General features: G+C 40.9%; 1 protein-coding gene across 1 annotated transcript in view; it reads left to right on the top strand.

The window, feature by feature from the left end:
* npr2 (natriuretic peptide receptor 2) overlaps positions 1-22,494 on the top strand; it is a 204,274-nt gene that overhangs the window by 46,732 nt on the left and 135,048 nt on the right. Inside the window, 2 exon segments of the mRNA XM_055160010.1 lie at positions 3,989-4,102; positions 10,642-10,777. Coding sequence (XP_055015985.1) covers positions 3,989-4,102; positions 10,642-10,777 — 250 coding nt within the window.

Below are 22,494 nucleotides of genomic sequence, written 5' to 3'. Positions count from 1 at the left end.
CTGAAAACGCTGTACTAGTCCCAAACACAACCACTATACAAACACAACACGACACAGTACGTAGGGCTGAGCAAAAATATTGAAATACCAATATATCGTAAGGGTGGGCAAACTACGGCCCGGGGGCCATATGCGGCCCTTTAATCTTTTTAATCTGGCCCGCTGAATTTGAACAAGAACAAGCACAACAACAACAATTACTACTACTACTACTATTATTATTACTATTACTATAACTACTACTACTATTATTATTACTATTACTACTACTACTACTACTACTACTACTACTACTACTACTACTACTACTACTACTACTACTATACTACTACTACTACTACTACTACTACTACTACTACTACTACTACTACTACTACTACTACTACTACTACTACTACTACTACTACTACTACTACTACTACTACTACTACTACTACTACTACTACTACTACTACTACTACTACTATACTACTACTACTACTACTACTACTACTACTACTACTATACTACTACTACTACTACTACTACTACTACTACTATTACTATTACTACTACTACTACTACTACTACTACTACTACTACTACTACTACTACTACTACTACTACTACTACTACTACTACTACTACTACTACTACTACTACTACTACTACTACTACTACTACTACTACTACTACTACTACTACTACTACTACTACTACTACTACTACTACTACTACTACTACTACTACTACTACTACTACTACTACTACTACTACTACTACTACTACTACTACTACTACTACTATACTACTACTACTATTACTACTACTACTACTACTACTACTACTATTACTATTACTACTACTACTACTACTATTATTATTATTTTCAGTGTTTTAAAAGTCATTTTAATAAATATTAAATACTGTGGGATTTGAAATACAGATATTTTGTTGTTGCTTTGTAAGGATTTTCAATTATGGGATATTTCAAAAACACGGGAGATGTTTTCTTCATGTCCCGTCTTATTTTTTGAGGTGGATTACCAAAAAACTCCACCCGTCTTCTCCAGGCCCTAACGTCAAATTTTAGAACCCTTTGTGGCCCTCGAGACAAAAAGTTTGCCCAAACCTGGTTTAATGTTTATTTTATTTATTTACTGAGACATGGACAGTGCAGGATGTACATGAACCTCAACAGGACAGAGGCTTTGTACCAGGATCGCCTTGTGATGTGAAGATACAGTATCGATATCCTGAGCTGCTGTATCGATAGTATTTTTTGGTATATTTTACAAAATTATTTTGTTAAAGCGCTTCAGTTTTGTAGCCTGATTCATCAGACAGTTTCACTTCATAGAAACCGTCTGACCTCACAGCATTAGGATTCATTCGCTTGACGGTAGGCGGATACTTTTTTAAAATTTAACCAGTCGTTGCTGTTTGGTCGTGACGTATGTAATGCGCCGCTAACAGGCTTAACTGGTATATTAAGCTTTTCCCAAATAAATAAGAAGGACAATAACGTCTTTCCCCTTAATGAAATTCACCAAACATTCTCTTTGTTCCGGCTTTAAATCCTCGATCTCTGGAATCGTTGACGACACAGAATGTCTGTCTCTTCGCTTCGTGTCTCTTTTCGCTGATTAGCTGGTGCCCCAACTTACATTTTGGGGTTTTTGCAAACCGTCTAGTGTATAGGCGAGTTTCAGCTGACGTCATTGTTATTAAAAGCCCGCGTTGCTGCTGGGAAATATTTTGGTCGGAGGCAAGAAACACGGTAGCGTCAAACAGTGCGTAACCTCGCGTATTCCTGCTGCATTATCGGATGCACAAATAGAAGCACGGAAGAAGGAAAATGTCTTTTTCGTATTCTGAGTGAAAAGAACCGCTAACGGTGAATTAAACGGCTTTCAAACATCCGCAGAGCAAACGTAGAAGATCCTAACAAACCGTGGACTCCAACAAGTTCAACAACACATCGAGACTCTTGGAGGTTTTCATCTTTTCTGCTGTGAATGGCCCAGGAGTTTCCACCAAGTCATTGTGGATGTCGCCCAAGTGAATATTTGTCCAGGTAGTTGGAGATTCTGACCAGAAATTTGGTTTGTTCCACCTTTTGTCGGGGTTGAAAAGGGTGATTTGTCGTCCGTCGATGCTTATGACCAATTTCTGGTCAAATGGTCTTGGGTCCTCTGCCGTTAGAGTGGATAAATAACCGGGATCAATACCCTTTACGTGCTTTCTCGCTCCGTCCGTCATGTTGAATTAGTGTTTCTTGTCGCCGACCAAAATAATTCCCAGCATGCAACGCGCGCTTTTGTCAACAATGAAACTCGCCTTTTCTGATTCCTGATCTAGTCGCTGGAGAGAAATTAAATTGAGGAGAGGCACTCGGCGGCGCCAGCCTGGCTAAAAGGAAACTCATTTATGCAACACATTTCACATTTTCGCTGTTTTTATGATTAAAATGTTTGAGTTTCATTATCAAATCAAAAGTGCACTTTGTCAAGATATGTATCGTATCTGCAACTTGTTAATGATACCAGCCCTGACAGTTTGATTGATCAGGTTTAATATTAAACGCTGACGATTCTTCAACTGTGTTAAAAATTAACTACTGACATTTGTTTCATGTTTACTTTTTACTTAAGTACATTTTTGGCAGCACTAACAAATTGTAAACACTTGTGAACATTATATATGACCCATAACTGCACTTTTACTTGTGTACACAGTCTGCAGCAGTAAAATGGATGAACTGTCCACCAAAAATCAGCACAAATCTTTATCAGTATCACTGCTTACAGGTATTTCAACACTTTAAAGCAGTGTTTCCCAAACTTTTGTTCCGTGGACCCATATTTTAAAAGTGACAAACCTTCGCGACCCAAGTCAATAGACATTATTTATAAATCACAAAATAAAGACGGATTTGAACACAGACTAGAACAGAACAGAACAGAACAGAACAGAAAGCCTTTACTGTCTTTATACATAGATGCAGAGCTGCTCCTTCAAGAAAAACAAAAAAACATCATTGAACATTAATGTTGAATAACGGTCAGGACTAAAACAGGACTAAACCAGGACTGAACCAGGACTGAACCAGGACTGAACCAGGACTAAGTGTTGGGACGAGCCCGGAGGTTCGCCCACGTAGACCATTGGGTGACAGATGTGGACACCTGCTCCGTGGGCTTGGGTTCTCCCTCTCTCAAGTCCAAGATTAGTTCTGGTTCAGTCCTGGTTTAGTCTTGGTTTAGTCCTGGTTCAGTCCTGATTTTAGACCTGGTTTAGTCCTGTTAAATCCTGTTTGAGACATAGTTTAGACCTGGTTTAGACCTGGTTTTAGACCTGGATTAGACCTGGTTTAGACCTGATTTTAGTCCTGGTTTTAGACCTGGTTTAGACCTGGTTTAGACCTGGTTTGGACCTGGTTTAGACCTGGTTTAGACTTGGTTTTAGACCTGGTTTAGACCTGGTTTAGACGGTTTACCTGGTTTAGGGTTTTAGACCTGGTTTAGACCTGGTTTAGACCTGCTGGTTTTAGACCTGGTTTAGACCTGGTTTAGACCTGGTTTAGACCTGGTTTAGACCTGGTTTAGACCTGGTTTGGACTTGGTTTAGTCCTGGTTTAGTGTCCGGCAATGAGTGGAATTACCAAAAAAAAAAAAATAATAAAATAAAAAAGTGAAAATAGGAAAATCCCTCTGTGTGTAATCCATTTATTTCAACAAAGTAACTGTAATCCAATTACCCACTCACTGAAACAGTAACTGTAACTGAATACAGTTACTCATCATTTGTACTCTGATTACTTAACTCTGGTACATGTAATCTGTTACTCCCAACACTGAGTATATTACCCCCTGTGGAGACTCAGGTCACTCAGGGAGGACGTGATGATCCCTCAGAACATCTGGACGTCTTCTTCTTCTGTGTGTTGTTTGTGTCGTTCCTGGTGTCTCCTCAGGCTCTTCTAACTGTTTGTCTTTGTGCTCCTCAGTCGGTGTTTGTGATCACGTATCGGCCCCCGGACAACCCCGAGTACCAGGCCTTCCAGAGAGAGCTCCACGCTCGAGCTCACCGGGAGTTTGGCATCCACCTGCAGCCTTCACTGGTCAGTATCTCCAACGATGTTCACTCCTCCACTCATTACATCATCTGTTTTTAATGAAATATCCAGAAGAATCCATAACTGAACTTTGTGTGTGTTTTTGTTCCATAAGTAAAAGGTCAGTAATTCCAGAAATATGAACCAAAACCTTTTTAAACATCTGCATTTGATACTTTGGGTTTCTTGGCCTCCTAGACGACTTGAAGTTCCTCCAGGTCCTGCCCAGATTAGCAGCTCTGTTTGTGGTTGTGGGAGGAGTTTAGGCGTTTTGTTCCACTTTAAATCAGTGTTTCCTAAAGACTGGTTCACGACCATTTAGGAAACGTAATACAGACACAGTAAAGTACTGCAGTAATACAGACGCAGTAAAGTACTGCAGTAATACAGACGCAGTAAAGTACTGCAGTAATACAGACACAGTAAAGTACTGCAGTAATACAGACGCAGTAAAGTACTGCAGTAATACAGACGCAGTAAAGTACTGCAGTGATACAGACGCAGTAAAGTACTGCAGTAATACAGACGCAGAGTAAAGTACTGCAGTAATACACAGTATACAGACAGCAGTAAAGTACTGCAGTAATACAGACGCAGTAAAGTACTGCAGTAATACTGCAGACGCAGTAAAGTACTGCAGTAATACAGTAACTGCAGCAGTAAAGTACTGCAGTAATACAGACGTACTGCAGTAAAGTACTGCAGTAATACAGACAGCAGTAAAGTACTGCAGTAATACAGACAGTACTGCAGTAAAGTACTGCAGTAATACAGACAGCAGTAAAGTACTGCAGTAATACAGACACAGTAAAGTACTGCAGTAATACAGTACGCAGTAAAGTACTGCAGTGATACAGACAACTGTAAAGTACTGCAGTAATACAGACACAGTAAAGTACTGCAGTGATACAGACAGCAGTAAAGTACTGCAGTAATACAGACGCAGTAAAGTACTGCAGTAATACAGACACAGTAAGTACTGCAGTAATACAGACAGACAGTAAAGTACTGCAGTGATACAGACACAGTAAAGTACTGCAGTAATACTGCAGAGACACAGTAAAGTACTGCAGTAATACAGACAGACAGTAAAGTACTGCAGTAATACAGACAGACAGTAAAGTACTGCAGTAATACAGACACTGCAGTAATACAGACGTAAAGTACTGCAGTAATACAGTAAAGTACTGCAGTAACACAGTAAAGTACAGTAATACAGTAAATACTGCAGTACAGACACAGTAAAGTACTGCAGTAATACAGACACAGTAAAGTACTGCAGTAATACAGACGTAAAGTACTGTAAACACAGTAAAGTACTGCAGTAATACAGACACAGTAAAGTAAAGTACTGCAGTGTAAAGTACTGCAGTAATACAGACAAAAAGTGTACAAACACAATAACTGCAGAAAACTCTTCATATTTACACGTCACAGTGATTTGGAATCTTTGCTCTGTCGACTTTTTAAATCACCGAGGTCAGAGTCGCGCCGTTTCAGGAAAAGGGGCGTGTCACACGTGTCACAAAGGAACTTCCTCAGAAAAGCAATTCGGAAGGAAAATCGGACGCGGTAAAAGAAACAAAATTCATCAGATAAAAAGAGTTATTAACGCCCAACATGAGCCTCGTATTTAGTCAAACATTCCAGGAAAAATCTGTCTGTGTACAAAACTCTCGTGTAAAAAACTTTTTCTATGAATTTATCCTTCATAACAAGTCCAGATCTTTTTAAGCTCTGCCTTCAACTTATATAATAATAATAATAATAATAATAATAATAATAATAATAATAATAATAATAATGTTGTCAAGGCTCAGTCAAGGCTCCACAAATGTTTCTTTTTTTTTACTCTCGCTCCTTTTCTCCTCTGGGAATTTAAATCAAGTGTTTAGAAAAAAATCTGTATTTGTACTTGAGGAAAATAGTTTGAATATTTAGAGAAGTGAAAGTTTGATAACCAAGATTAGGTTTAATATAAATGACCAGGGACCAGATTTTCAAAAGTAAAACTCAGGTTTGGATGGTCGGTATAAATCAAATTGTGGAAAAAAACCTTGTAGCCTTGTCCATTCTAGACTCACGTGTGGGTTGATCATAATCCAAGAGACAAAATAAACAAGCTCAGTCTTCACTATTTTGTCTAAACAAATGCAATTTATGTTCCTCTGCTTTAGACCTGAAATAGACCTGGTTTAGTCCTGATTTAGTCCTGGTTTAGCCATAGTTTAGACCTAGTTTAGTCCTGGTTTAGCCCTGAAATAGACCTGATTTAGTCTTGGTTTAGACCTTGAATAATCCTGGAATAGTCCTGAAATAGACCTGGTTTAGTCTTGGTTTAGACCTTGAATAATCCTGGAATAGTCCTGAAATAGACCTGGTTTAGTCTTGGTTTAGACCTTGAATAATCCTGGAATAGTCCTGAAATAGACCTGAATAGACCTGGTTTAGTCCTTAGGTTTAGACCTTGAATAATCCTGGAATAGTCCTGAAATAGACCTGGTTTATTTCTGGTGTGGTCCTGGTTTAGTCCTGGTTTATCACTAGTTAAGACGTGGTTTAGTCCTGATATAGTTCTATTTTAACTCTAGTTTAGACCTGGTTTAGACTTAAAATAGACCTGCTTTAGTCCTAGTTTAGCCTTAGTTTAGACCTGGTTTAGTCCTGGTTTAGACCTTGATTAGTCCTGTTTTAGTCCTGTTTTAGCTGTAGGTTAGACCTCATTTAGACCTGGTTTAGTCCCAGTTTAGTCCTGGTCTACGTAGTCATGGTGAAGACCTGGTTTAGCCCTAGTTAAGACCTGAAATAGACCTGATTTAGTCCAGGTTTAGACCTTGAATAATCCTGGTTTAGTCCTGAAATAGACCTGGTTTATTCCTGATGTGGTCCTGGTTTAGTCCTGACATAGTTCTATTTTAGCCCTAGTTTAGTCCTGTTTTAGACCTGAAATAGTCCTGGTTTAGTCCTAGTTTAGACCTGGTTTAGCCCTAGATTAGACCTGATATGGTTCTATTTTAGCCTTATTTGATTCCTGGATTAGTCCTGGTTTAGACCTGGCTTAGTCCTGGTGTGGTCCTGGTTTAGTCCTGGTTTATCAGTAGTTAAGATGTGGTTTAGTCCTGATATAGTTCTATTTTAGCCCTAGTTTAGTCCTGGTTTAAACCTAAAATAGACCTGCTTCAGTCTTAGTTTAGCCTTAGTTTAGACCTGGTTTTGTGCTAGTTTAGTCCTGGTTTAGACCTAGTTTAAACCTGGTTTAGACCTGGTTTAGTCCTAGTTTAGACCTGGTTTAGACCTGGAATAGTTGTGGATTAGACTTGAAATAGACTTAGTTTTTAGTTAGTTAGTTTAGTCCTGGTGTAAACCTCAAATTAGCCTGGTTTAGTCCTTGAATAGTCCTGGTTTAGTCCTGATGTAGTCCTGGTTTAATCTTAGTTTAGTCCTGGTTTAGACCTGGTTTGGTCTTGGTTTAGACCTGAAATAGACCTGGTTTACTGCTGGTTTAGTCCTGGTTTAGCCTTAGTTTAGACCTGGTTTAGACCTGGTTTAGACCTGAAATAGTCCTGGTTTAGATCAGATTGGTCCAAAATAGAGATACTGGGACATTTCTTGTATAAAATTTGGACAAATCAGTGTTTTTTGTATAAATCTACAGCGACGAGGGACAGAGACTCAAAACTGGGCCTGTCCCGGGTCAACAGTCCGGACCCTCTCACATAAATATAAATATAAATATAAATAAAATCCTTTTCTTGTTGAGTATTTGTCCACAGACTCTTTCCGTCCGTTGGGGAGCCTGGACTTGTTCGAGCCGTAAACGCAGCATTACGAGCTTTTCTTTTATAAGTGAATAAACGAGAGCGTGTGCGTAATCATGACGAACGCGCCGTGAGTATTTACGAGCTGCGCCTCTGATCCGACTTCGCGTTTTACACCAACAATGGGCTGAATGTGTGGTTCTGGAGAGGGACTCGCCGGGCTCTTTGTTTATTAAAATCCATTAGATTTTCCACATTAAGCTCGCGTCTTTATCAGCGCGAGCTCGCAGCCAGCGCCGTTGCACAAGGTTTAGAAGAAACGTTTTTCTCAGTACGACTTTTATCTCAATGTTCTGAGAAAGGTAAAAGTGAGGCTGAAATAAAAGACCGCGAGCTTAAGGTGACCGGACGTCTGAGGCCCAGATCTGAGCCTGTGTCCCAAAGGTTTTATACAAAAAACACTGATTTGTCCCAATTTATACAAGAAATGTCCCAGTGTCGTTAGTTTGGACCAACCTGAACTAAACCAGGACTAATCTAAGACTAAACCAGGACCAAACCAGGACTAAACCAGCACTATTCAAGGTCTAAACTAGGGCTTAACCAGGACAAAACCAGGTCTATATCAGGTCTAAACCAAGACCAAACCAGGTCTAAACCAGGACTAAACTAAGATTAAACCAGGACTACATCAGGACTAAACCAGGACTATTCAAGGACTAAACCAGGCCAATTTCAGGTCTACACCAGGACTAAACTAACTAACTAAAAACTAAGTCTATTTCAAGTCTAAACCACAACTATTTAAGGACTAAACAAGGTCTAAATCAGGTCTAAACCAGGACTAAACCAGGTCTAAACCAGGACTAAACCAGGTCTAAACTAGGTCTAAACTGGGTCTAAACCAGGACTAAACCAGGTCTAAACTCGGTCTAAACTGGGGTCTAAATCAGGACTAAACCAGGTCTAAACCAGGACTTAAACCAGGTCTAAACTAGGTCTAAACCAGGAAACTAAACCAGGTCTAAACCAGGTCTAAACCAGGTCTAAACTCTAAACTAACTAGGTCTAAACCAGGTCTAAACCAGGTCTAAACCAGGACTAAACCAGGTCTAAACTAGGTCTAAACCAGGTGGGTCTAAACCCAGGACTAAAACCAGGTCTAAACTAAACCAGGACCAGGTTAAACCAGGTCTAAACCAGGACTAAACCAGGTCTAAACCAGAAACTAAACCAGGATTAAACCAGGACTAAACCAGGTCTAAACCAGGTCTAAACCAGGTCTAAACCAGGACTAAACCAGGATTAAACCAGGTCTAAACCAGGTCTAAACCAGGTCTAAATCAGGACTAAACCAGGATTAAACCAGGATTAAACCAAGACTAAACCAGGTCTAAACCAGGTCTAAACCAGCTCTAAACCAGGACTAAAACAGGACTGTCACTACTCTGATCCCTGTCAACAGAAAAGTGGAGCATAAAATGTCATTTGTTTTGCCAAAACACAGAAATCCGAGTTTACAAATGACCTTAAAGCAAAAATAATGCAGCGCCGGACGTAAGAATCTCTTAATTTAAACAAAGAGACTTGTTATTCGATATATTGTGATGATCCTCGATATTATTGTGAGAACTTTGACGATACGATATCACAATATTTCGATAATTGTTGTGTAAATATGTAGATTTATTGTGTGTGAATGAGTGCGTATACATGCACATCAATAACCCGGTTATGATCGGGTTTTTTGAGTATCCCGGTTTCTTGATGGTGCATGTAAACGCAGTAACCCGGTTACTGCAACATAAAGTTGAGTCGCATGCGTCCAAAAGACACTTTCCAGCCTTTCACCACAACAGTAGTGACATAAATAAATTGACCAACATAAATAAAGTGACCAAACGAGTGAAATGACTGTAAAATAAAGAGCTGCGCTAAACCTGCACACGTACGACCTGCACTCGTACGACCTGCACTCGTGTGACGCTGAAAAGCTAAAACATGAACTATCTCCTATACTCTATATGCACGAGAACACACTTACCATCATCAGCACCTCTTCTGTCACAGAAATAACACACATAATCCACAGAGTCGTGTCATTTAGTCCAAAAGAAACTGATCACATCAGCGGCACAAGGAGCGAGTTGTTTTTATCGCCGCTAACAGTTTATGCTAATTAGCCAAACGGTCTTAAGTTTCGTTTCTGTAAAACGTAAACAAATGTGATCACAGCTGAATGATCTGATCAAACGGGCTGATGTGTCTATAGTGTTTATGGTTTATATGTTGTAAAGTTGAGTTTATTTATGCAGAAGATTTTAATGAAGAATCTGCACAGTGGATTGTGGGAGATCTCGTAGCTCCTTAGCTTCTTATGCTAAAGGAGCTCACGGTTTGTATTTTTCCTGGTTTATGAAATCGATTTAAGTTAATTTTTTGCGCCTGCGCATTTGTAAGATTATGTCAAGAAACCGGGATACTCCATTTGATCATGTACACATATGAGTGTCCCGGTTTCTCAGTGCTGCATGTAAACACAGTAACACGAATACTGACAGAACCGGGATATGGCTAATAACCGGGTTATTGATGTGCATGTATACACACTCATTGAAACAAATTAAAAAAAAACAACGCACTTTTTCAGATGAATGTAGAACAAACCCAAAAAGAAATGTTTAACCTCATCCTTTTTACAGAAATGATTTACAGACTCCTTTTGATTTGTACTCGAGTAAAAGTATTTGATTCCGCGGTCTCACCTTTTGCTCTCCGTCCCGGCAGATGGATTACATCGCGGGCAGCTTCTACGACGGCTTCCTGCTGTACGCCATGGCCCTGGAGGAGAATCTGGCCGAGGGCGGAGCCATGAACGACGGCATCAACATCACCATGAGGACGCAGAACCGACGATTCTGGGGTGAGACCACAGAGACTCCTTCAAAATCACTGGGGAATTGGGTTTTTTTTTTTGGAAAGTTTTTTTGGGGCTTGTATTATGAAAAATCAACTTGGATCTGTTTTCCGTCTTATTCTCCAAACAAAAAGTGGTTTTATTTGTCATCCATGCATGTTTGAGTAATTTAGTGATCTCTCCTGAGCCCTGTACGAGCCCTCCTTATTTACACTGTTTTAGTCCTGGTTTAGTCCTGGATTAGTCCTGGTTCAGTCCTGGTTTAGTCCTGGTTTAGTAGTCCTGTTTTAGTCCTGGTTCCTGGTTTAGTCCTGGTTAGTTTAGTCCTGGTTTAGTCCTGTTTAGTCCTCCTGGTTCAGTCCTGGTTTAGAGTCCTGGTTTAATCCTTGTTCAGTCCTGGTTTAGTCCTGTTTTAGTCCTGGTTTAGTCCTGGTTTAGTCCTGGTTTTAGTCCTGGTTCAGTCCTGGTTCAGTCCTGGTTTAGTCCTCCTGGTTTAGTCCTGTTTTAGTCCTGGTTTAGTCCTGGTTCAGTCCTGGTTTAGTCCTGTTTTAGTCCTGGTTTAGTCCTGGTTTAGTCCTGTTTCAGTCCTGTTTTAGTCCTGGTTTCCTGGTTTAGTCCTCAGTCCTGGTTTAGTCCTGTTTTAGTCCTGGTTTAGTCCTGGTTTAGTCCTGGTTCAGTCCTGGTTTTCAGTCCTGGTTCAGTCCTGGTTTCCTGTTTTAGTCCTGGTTTAGTCCTGGTTCAGTCCTGGTTTAGTCCTGGTTTAGTCCTGGTTTCCTGGTTTCAGTCCTGTTTTAGTCCTGTTTTAGTCCTGGTTCAGTCCTGGTTCCTGGTTTTAGTCCTGGTTCAGTCCTGGTTTAGTCCTGTTTTAGTCCTGGTTTAGTTCTGGTTCTGTCCGTACGCAGCGTCTCGATCGATGTTTCTTGTGTCTGTGAAGTGATGTTGTATTTTTGAGTCGAGTTGCGTCTGTGAGTTCGTGTTCATAAGAATGTAATTTTCTTTGACGTCGCAACTTTCCAATTCGTGTTCTGATGGATAAAACACACACAACACATTTTATTTAGGACTGGACTCAATCAAGAGTTTACGAATATTTAATTTACGCTCAACTACAGACAAATACGCACATGAATATTTCTGAAATCTTTCGTACTTTCCCCAGTTGTGTTTCACGTTTATAGACCCAGTGTGTTTGAGAGAACGGTTCTCGTCCGGTGACACGAGGCCCTCGTCTCTCCCACAGAGAGCCGCTCCCCAGGGTGCTGATTGTTTTGGACATGATGAATTGTTGCAGCAATTAAGGATTTGTTTTAAGAAAATGCTATAAATAAATGTAGTTTTCATGGGAAATGGCTCGGCTCCAGGTCAGAGCAGAGGTGGGCAGAGCTCATCGTGTGCAAACGTGATCGTCCAAACAGATTTGTGTATTTCAGTGACGGGAAAGGAAGGAGCTCATTCTCCACCCGTCATTTACAAACAAAAACTAAACAAAAACACATTTATCTCCTTCAGGTTAGCAGAGTTTGCGGAAATTTGCTCAGTTTTTCAGTCCCATGTGATATGAAAAAAATGGAATTAGTCTACGTTCAGACTGCAGGGCTTAACGCTCAGTTCAATTTTTTGTGAAATCTGATGTTTTTGCGAGGTCGTTCACATTTCCAATTAAATGCGACTTGCGAATTAAATGATTTGTTTTTTTCAGCTTTCGATTTTATGTTTAAATGAAGAATGGAAAAAACGGATAACGACCGTTTCCCATTTACGTGACTCCCATGACTGCGATGCCGGATTTTGCACCGCATACAGACTGAACCAGGTCCAGGACCAGACCCAGACCAGGACCAGACCCAGACCAGGACCAGACCCAGACCAGGACCAGACCAGACCAGACCAGGACCAGACCCAGACCAGGACCAGACCAGGACAGACCAGGACCAGACCGGAGGCTCAGAGCCCACTGCAGGGCTGGAGCTCGAAGCTGAGGCTCGGACCCCATGGAGACTTGGAGTCAAAGCTCGGAGTCCGCTCTGGTCCCGGACCTGGATCAGTCCTGGTTCAGTCCGTATGTGGTGCAAAAGTCCGACATCACAGTCACAGGAGTCACGTAAACGGGAAACAGTCGTTATCTGTTTTTTTCCCCATTTTTCATTTAAACATAAAATCGAAAACTGAAAAAACAAATCATTATCTGTTTTTTTTCATTTTGGTTTTGGAGACAAATAATGAAGAAAACTGTTGTTTTTTCGTTTTCTTATTTTTGGTTTCATATTGAAAAACGAACGAACGAACGACACACAGATTCAAGAACCCTGGAAGTGTGAGTTCGGGCACCAGCCAATCGGCGAAGAGCCATTTATTTAGCGTTGACAACGATCCCCCAGATCCCCGAGGATTTAAAGCCGGAACAAAGAGAATGTTTGGTGAATTTTATCAAGGGGAAAGACGTTATTGTCCTTCTTCCTACGGGATTTTGGAAAAGCTTAATACACCAGTTAGACCCGTTAGAGACGCATTACAAACGTCACGACCAAACAGCAACGGTTGGTTAAATAAAAAAAGTACCCGCCTACTGTCGAGTGAACGAATCCTAACACTGCGAGGTCACACGGTTTCTACAAAGTGAAACAAAGATGAATCAGGCTAATAATAATAATAATAATAATTATCTGAAGAACTGTTCATATGTGACGTTAACAGTCTGTTGTTCTCTTTTCTATTGTTTTTACTAGAACTTGACTTTCAACAAGAAATGTCGGTTCCTGGACTCTGATTTTAAAAAATAAATTTCCCCCGAAAAGTGCGACTTCTATATGTTTTTTTCTTCTTCATTATGCACTTTTTGGCTGGTGCGACTTACACTCCGGAGTGACTTATAGTCTGAAAAACACAGTCACGTTAGTGTTTCTCAAATCAAATATTTTGGTTCCTTTACTGAGCTCTGGTTTAAAGCTGCATATTTTCCGCGGAAAAGGTGTGGACCTGGCAGCACTGATCTGACATTTCATTTCGACACATTACATTTGTTTGAGCGACGATTCAGGCATAAAAAACTCCAGATGACAGCTCGAGTTTTGGCGTCAAACCCAAAAGTCAGTCGGTTGTGCTCAGGGTCATTAGGCGCTAAATGCGACGTGGAGAATCAGATTTGTTTCAGGTTTCATGTTTGGTGTTTATGGCGCAGTGAGCTCCAGTCACACAGTGTTCCGTTTCCCGCTGAGGACGTTAGACTCGCTACAGAACTACGCCGCCTTTGTGAATCGCTAATTGCAAACATAAAAGTTGTGAATTGATGTTGATTGCGGTTCAGCCTTAGTGACTGAAGCTTCACAACGTCGCCTCGTCTGGTGTGATCCAGCCGGGCTTCACAACGCCGCACAGTCCAATCTGGATTTGCTGTTTGAGCTGCACAATTATCAAATCATAAAAGCTGCAATTATTTAGATAATAAGTACCTCTGTGAAGAACAAATTACCCTGTTTTTTTCTAGACGAATCTGATTATCCTGGTTGTATTAAAGAGCCAATCTCATGCAAAATAACTCTTTTCACTTCTTTTCTAACTTCTTTTCTTCTGCACATATTTCTTATTTTATTTATTTGTAAAGGGACAGTACATATAAATGAACATTAAAAAATGTAAATACGTAAAGATTATAGCCCACGTGGCTCATTTCCATCTTCAGTTCCTCGGCAGGTTGATGTAAAATCATCAACAGGACAAAGAAAAGTACAGCAACAACCACACAAGAACAATTTGGGTTTTGGAACATCCATTACATCAAACATGTCCAAACTACGGCCCGTGAGCCAAATGCGGCCCTCAGACATATTTTTCTTGGCCCTCAGGCTTCCAGGAGAATTGGCCCAAATGACAATGCATCAATTAAAAATGAACTTTTTACTGCAAGTTTTTTTTTTTTTTATTGTATTTGTGCAGCACAATTCGTACACAAAGTAACTCAAAATGCTTTACAGAATAAGAAATACATTAAAATCACAATAAAAACAAATCAAAACATAAATAATCATAAAAATTAAAATTAAAAAAGAGAGATAAATTAGAGGGAAGAGTGTGGAATAAAAAACTTTCAGTCATGTGCACAGTGAGTCTGGATTTAAACAGCGTCACAGAAGAGTCTGTCTCACATGTTCAGACTGTTCCAGGTTTTAGCTGCATGAACCTGAAACTCTGACTCCCCTTGTTTAGTCGTGACTCTGGGCACCAGCAGGAGTTGGTCCCTGAGCTCCTCAGAGTGTGAGATGTTCATATGACACTAACATGTCACAGATGGACTTTGGTGCTCGGTCATGGAGACACTTGTGTGTACAAGCGAATATTGAATATTTAGTTTGTGGTTTAAAGGATCTTAGCATGAATAAAGTCTGACGGTTCATTCTAACGTGTGTAACATGCACATATTTCAATTATTCCCTGTACTGAGCTCCAGTCTGCAGCCCTCTGCTTCATCTGTGTTTAGATTATGTGGCCCTTGATGAAAAAAGTTTGGACACCCCTGAATTACATCAACATACAAAAAATATACCAACATACAAAACATACACTGAACACACACAGGCACAGGTAAGACTTGTCCAATCACAGAAGAACATAAAGTAAACCAGGATCTAAACCAGGACTATTCCAGGACTAAACCAGAACCATGTCTAGTGTATAATACAACTATATCAGTACTAACTAATGGGAAAATGTGACTTTTTAAATACAAAAATCTGAATAAATAATCCTAAAAACAGCAGAGGCGGGAAACATTCTGAAGCTGTTTTTGTGAAAAGTTACAAAAGTGAGATTTACTAAAAGAAACGGACGAGGATCCCAGACTCACCATCCTCACGGCTTTGTCCATGTCACAGTCACTGAAGATGATCAGAGGAGACTTCCCCCCCAACTCCAGAGAAACCTTCTTCAAGTTACTCAGAGCGCAGCTACACACACACACACACACACACGCACACACACACACACACACACACACACACACACACACACACACACACATCTGCCACACACTACAGGATTTTTCGGTCTTAAAACGATTTTTAAACGAGCGACAAATAGTGCACACCACAAACACGAGATGAATCTTATGAGACTTAAATTGCCCGTCTCATACAAAATAACTCTTTTCACATTGTATCTTCTGCACATAAACAAACACAGTTTGGGTTTTGGAACATCCATTACACAATAGTTCTGAAATCTTACTGATTTCTTGGAGACAGTCACAGACCAGGAACTATGAAAGACCGACTATTGCTCCTCCCCCCGCCCGTCCTGAGAAAGCACAGGCTCCGCCCTCCAAACGTGACGTAGGCTCTGAGTGAGCCGCCCTTCCTCCACCATCTCAGGGAGGGAGGGGGAGACAGACGTGACCCTGATGGCGGCAGGAATAAACTTTTATTCATCATGGAGATACAGCGCGTTCAGCCGCATGTGTTGGACCCGGAATCGGACGAGGACTTTGAGGAGCACGAAGCTCAAGCACCGCGTCCACATCAACTGAACATTACTGATTGGTAAAGTTTTAATAAACACTTCGTTATAAACTCGTTTGTTGTCACTTGGGAGGGTGGCAGAAATACGCTGCAATTTGTTTTAAAAAAAACACAGAATCAATCTAAAAACCACTTGGGCGACAAATACAAGGCCCACACATCACTCTTAGAAGGTAGAAAACTCTGAAAAGTTCATTTTGCACAAGATGGGCTGCGTGAATTCGCCCCCATCAAACACAAACCAACACAAAAACTCTGTCAAACTGGGGTCAGTCAATATCAGTCGGGTTTTGTTGATACATTTGCAGCTTTCTGTTTAAAGATGCCTAATCTCAGTCCTGGTCTGGTCCTGGTCTGGTCCCGGTCTGGTCCTGGTCTGGTCCCAATCTGGTACGAGTCTGGTCTTAGTCTGAGTCCTGGTCTCTGGTCTGGTCTGGTCACCCGACGGTACCTCCGGGCCCTTCCCGACACTCGGTCCTGTTTTAGTCCTGGTTCAGTCCTGTTTCAGTCCTGGTTCAGTCCTGGTTCAGTCCTGGTTCAGTCCTGTTTCAGTCCTGGTTTCAGTCCTGGTTCAGTCCTGGTTCAGTCCTGGTTCAGTCCTGGTTCAGACCTTGTTCAGTCCCAGTTTAGTCTTAGTTTAGTCCTGGTTCAGTCCTGGTTTAGACCTGGTTCAGTCCATTATCCATTTTTTCCATTTTTCATTTAAACACAAAAACTGAAAAAAAAACCCCAAATCATTATCTGTTTTTTTTTTTGGTTTTGGAGACAAATAATGAAGAAAATCTGGTTTTATTTTGAAAAACGACTGAATGAACGACTGAACGAAGAAGATATTTACCAGTCGGAGTCGGTTTTATCAGACACAGTTTGTTTACGTTTTATAAGCTGCTCTCCTCAAACGAAAACCACGGGTAACACTTCAACGAAAAAATCCAATCAAACGTACTTGAGCATTTAATAGGAAACGTCTCTTTGGCCGTTGGTGCTGTCGGACACGCTCAGGCGCTCGTCGTGACCGGCGCCGCCAGCCCGTTTAGACCCGCCACGCAATTACGCCGCGACTAATTCATTTCAAGTGGCCGCTGTTCAAGATGGCCGCCGCTGTCAGGACAATCGAGCATGAAATGAGCCGCCGCCGGAGGAAACGCGGAGCTCCACTGGGATAAACAGCGAGGAGGACGGCCTAATGGGACAGACTGCATGAACATAAACACATCTGACACGAGTAAGCAAACAAAAAAAAAATACTCTGAAATACTCCCAGTTCAGCAGCTGCTCGTAACAGTGAGATGAGGTTAAAGGGCCCGTCTCATGCAAAATCAACTTTTCAGAGCTTTCTACCTTCTAAGAGTGATGTGTGGGCCTTGGATTTGTCACCCAAGTGGTTTTTAGGCTATGTTCAGACTGCAGCCTGAAGTGACCCATGATTTTTTGGCCTCTATGTGACCTGTGGGTTCGGTCAAGTGTTAACGGAGGGAAACAGGGGCAGATTTTTTTACATTCAAATGTTTCTTATTCAGAAACTAGAGGAACTATTGAAATAAGTAAAGTATCAGAATGTAGGAAAGAGTTACACTCCAACAGGGTCAAGTTAAACCTGTGAGATTCTTTCAAGTTGTTGACAAAAAATGTAAAAACTCATGTCGGTAACGGAGGGAATGAAATATGCAGCACTTTTTGGTCAATAAATCCAAACAGTGATAACTCTTGGTTCTCACTTACATATCCTTAACAAACTGGTTTGAATATTTGCTTCATATAGTTTTCTACCATATGGTACAAGATTAGGTTGAAAAACCTCTGACTTTTTGACTCATGAGATTTTTTATTAAGAAAGGTCATGGTAACGGAGGGAAAAGTAACGGAGGGAAAATTGTACAAACAAGTAGAAGGTGCAGGATTTTACATCATTTGAAAGAAAATTATTTCTTTAAAATATGTCAGTCCTTCCAAGCAACATTTTTATCATTTTAAATACTTTTTTGTTTTTTTTAAATCATGAACCTTCATCAACAGTTCAAAGATGGAATAACACAAGATATGATGAAATACATCCATTTATTTACATGATTTGCAGGTCTTTGACATTTGGGAAATAATTTTTGTTCCATGTTTCATACATGGTCTGTTTAAAACGTATGGAACTTTAGAACCAAAAATGGAACAGAAAAAAGGTCAACAGTTTCATAAACTAGAGTACATATGTATCTGTTCAATACAGTTTTATATCAGATGAATTAACTTGAATTTTTGGCCTTGATGTTTATTCTGCTTGACCGGGCCCCTGTATCTGATCTTTTAATGACAGTGTGAACGACACAGCTCAGATTTTTTCAAATGTGACCCAGGACACTTGGACATGTGCTCCTAAAACTGATACATATCTGATCTTTTGACATGTGACTTCAGTCTGAATGGTCAAAGTGCATTCATCCACCTACACGTTATCAACAAGACACAAACGTCACTATTCTGCGCTGAAGTAGGAGAAAATTGTTAATGAACTCTGTGTCACTGAAGTGAAGCACATCTCCACTCACCACTCTTGGCTCCGTCTCCACATCCACACGTTCCTTTCAACAAACTGTCCCACAAAACACCACGACCAAAAACCTCGTCCTTCTCCTTCTCAATCTCCTCCTTAAAACAAGTAAGTTGTTCATGTTCTGGCTCCGGTACGAGAAGAACTTTAAAATCTCCAGGTGGACAACTTGGACAACTTCTGTAAACACAGAGACGCTCACTGCGGTTGACGTCGTCGTGTCTCCAGTGCACATTGTGGGACACTTTTGGGCCGTTTAATGTTCACACTGGAGTCACATACAAGTCGCATTTAATTGGAAATGTGAATGACCTCGCAAAAACATCGGATTTCACAAAAAAATCCAAATTGAATGTTAAGCCCTGCAGTCTGAACGTAGCCTTAGATTGGGTCGGCTGTTTTTTAACAAATTGCAGCATATTTCTGAAACACTCCCACGTGACAACGAACTAAAGCTGCTACAACGATGACGCGTTTGACGTTGCAAAAAGCGCTTCGCACCCACTCCCCTCCACCGCTCCACCCTGCATCGTCTGACAATTCCCACATGAACACCTAAACAAAAGCGACAACATAAGCTCATTGTTCTACACTGATATAATAAGTTGATCTACTAATGTTTATTAATACTTTACCAATCAGTAATGTCCAGCTGATGTGGATGCGGTGCTTGAGCTTCATGTTCCTTAAAGTCCTCGTCCGATTCCGGGTCCAACACATGCGGCTGAACGCGCTGTATCTCCATGATGAATAAAAGTTTATTCCTGCCGCTATCAGGGTCACGTCTGTCTCCCCCTCGCTCCCTGAGATGGTGGAGGAAGGGCGGCTCACTCGTCGCCTACGTCACGTTTGGAGGGCGGAGCCTGTGCTTTCTCAGGACGGGCGGGGGGAGGAGCAATAGTCGGTCTTTCATAGTTCCTGGTCTGTGACTGACTCCAAGAAATCAGTAAGATTTCAGAACTATTGTGTAATGGATGTTCCAAAACCCAAATTGTGTTTGTTTATGTGCAGAAGATACAATGTGAAAAGAGTTATTTTGTATGAGACGGGCCCTTTAAAAGTCTTTACAAACACGGCTCCCGGGGGATCTGTGGGAGCTGTCCACGGCTCTTCTCTGGCTCTAAAACATCTAATAAACACTTAAACACTTTAAACATACCTCCTCATCACTGACCGTAGGCCAAGGGTCTCCATCCTTTTTACGAAACAAAAATGCCAGAGAGCTGCCTATTTCAGCAGCCGCAAAGAAAATGAGTACATTTAAGAGCCACGGCGAGCCGTAAATAGGCAACAGTTACATGCTTATACAGTGATCCCTTGTTTCTCACGGGGGTTACTTTCTAAAAAATAACCAGCAATAGGTGAAATCCGCAAAGCCTTACGTTTTACAATTATTATCACCTGGTCCCCAAAGGGTTCACCAGGTTTTGTATTCACCCTGTGTGTCTGTGTGTGTCCACCTGCCATAATTCCGCCATTTATGGACCGATTGTCACCAAAATTTGGTACGTGGGTCAAGCCCCCGTGCCCGATGCCGCAAAAAAAAAAGTTTGATGATGATCCGAGGTCATTTGAGGTCACACGGGTCAATACACGAAACAAGAATCTCGGACTTCCAGTCATCGCACAATTCACACTGAGAAGGATTTTCTGAAAAAGTGATCATCAAACCTCCATGTTTGTGTTCCCAGTGGGATGTGTCTATTGTCAAAGTCGATCTTTTCAAGTCTTTTGAACCATATCCCTTTTGTTTCTGGTTCTGATATTGTCATATTTTAGTTTTGGGATTCGGACATCGTAATTGTGTGGTTGTTGGATCCTAACAGCGGAAAACAACTCGAGAAATTTGTTTGTGAACTTCATAAATGCAAAAGTGAATCAGATGTGTGTGACTCAAACCTCTGTTCAAACTGTTTCTCTTCCCAACAGAACTGAAAAATAGTGAAAGGTGAAGGTGATGGGCAGGATTGATCCACAGGAAGAACCAAAAAGGAAACATTTGTCTGACTAAGAAATCATCCTGAGTTTACAGAGAACATTTTGTATGTGGAGCGACGACAAAACAAAATCTCGATCCTTCGCTCAACATCGGTTACGAATTTAAAAAGTCAACGCCAAAGTGAAAGGTCTCCAACTGTTCACCAAGAAACACCTTCCACTGCAAAGAGACCAAGACGTGATGTTTCTGTAAAACCACAAGAACAAGAAAGTGCAGCTCAGTCTGTTTGTCTTCTGCTCCTCTACATTAACAAACGGGATTTTGTTTTGTCGTCGCTCCACATACAAAATGTTCTCTGTAAACTCAGGATGATTTCTTAGTCAGACAAATGTTTCCTTTTTGGTTCTTCCTGTGGATCAATCCTGCCCATCACCTTCACCTTTCACTATTTTTCAATTCTGTTGGGAAGAGAAACAGTTTGAACAGAGGTTTGAGTCACACACATCTGATTCACTTTTGCATTTATGGAGTTCACAAACACATTTCTGGAGTCGATTTTCTGCTGTTAGGATCCAACAACCACACAATGACGATGTCCGAATCCCAAAACTAAAATATGACAATATCAGAACCAGAAACAAAAGTGATATGGTTCAAAAGACTTGAAAAGATCGACTTTGACAATAGACACATCCCACTGGGAAAACAAACATGGAGGTTTGATGCTCACTTTTTCAGAAAATCCTTCCCAGTGTGAATTGCGCAATAACCGGAAGTCCGAGATTCATGATGCGTGTATTGAAAGGTCACGCCATTATAAAGGATAAAAGGCAATTTCAGTAATTTCTGAACCATCTGCGGCCTAAAATATTCACCCAGTCGTCACACAAGTTGGCGCACACATAACCGGGGCACACTGGATGTTACAGGTTGAAACCGGTCAAGGTCACCAAGGTCAAATTTGTGTTTTTGGTCATAACTCCGCGAAGGATCGAGCTCAAGCAACGGGAAAGTCTCAAAATCTCAGAAAAATTATGATCTATTTATAATTCGATGCATTCGTGTAGATATTTGAAGCTCAACAGGGTTTAGGTTTAGATCTGGTGACATGCTGGGCCGCTCCATCGCCTTCAGCCTCAGCTTCTTCAGAAAGCCTCTGGTGGTCTTGATCTCGGAGGTGTGTTTGGGCTCGTTATCATGTTGGAACACTGCCCTGCCTTCCAGTTTCCCAACGGAGGGGATGATCTCTGCTTCAGTGTGTCACTGTCGACTCTCCATAAACTCACATCGTGCTGTTGAGTAGCTGTTTTTTTTCTTGTGCCAAAATGACTACGCAACACTGTCGAGTCCAACACATGTCACCGTTTAAGAGAATAAAACTGGAGAAAGAAGCACGTACAGTGGTGTGTTCTGCTGGACGTAAAAACAGGAGCAGATCTTGAATAGAAAAGAATAAAGATGATTCAATAAAGATGACTGAACGAATCACTCTATGAGAGAGAAACAACTATAAAAGTGAAAAAATATATAACACACTCAGATGGCCGATGTCCAAAAGCTTTTTTTATTTTAAATAATGTTCTGTTAAATACAGAAATAGTTTAACCAGATCACAAAAACATCTTAGGTCAAACTTTACATTCAGTCCAAGAGGAGCAAGTGTCTTAAGTTGGTGAATCCAGAAGTGTCTCTTTTTGACAGAAACATTTCCAGATTCTCACCTCCTGTCATT

The sequence above is a fragment of the Boleophthalmus pectinirostris genome, unplaced genomic scaffold (genome assembly GCF_026225935.1).
Source record: "Boleophthalmus pectinirostris isolate CB_2022bp ecotype Guang Dong unplaced genomic scaffold, ASM2622593v1 HiC_scaffold_2826, whole genome shotgun sequence".
Lineage (NCBI taxonomy): Eukaryota > Metazoa > Chordata > Actinopteri > Gobiiformes > Gobiidae > Boleophthalmus > Boleophthalmus pectinirostris.
This window is presented reverse-complemented; position numbering and strand designations above follow the sequence as displayed.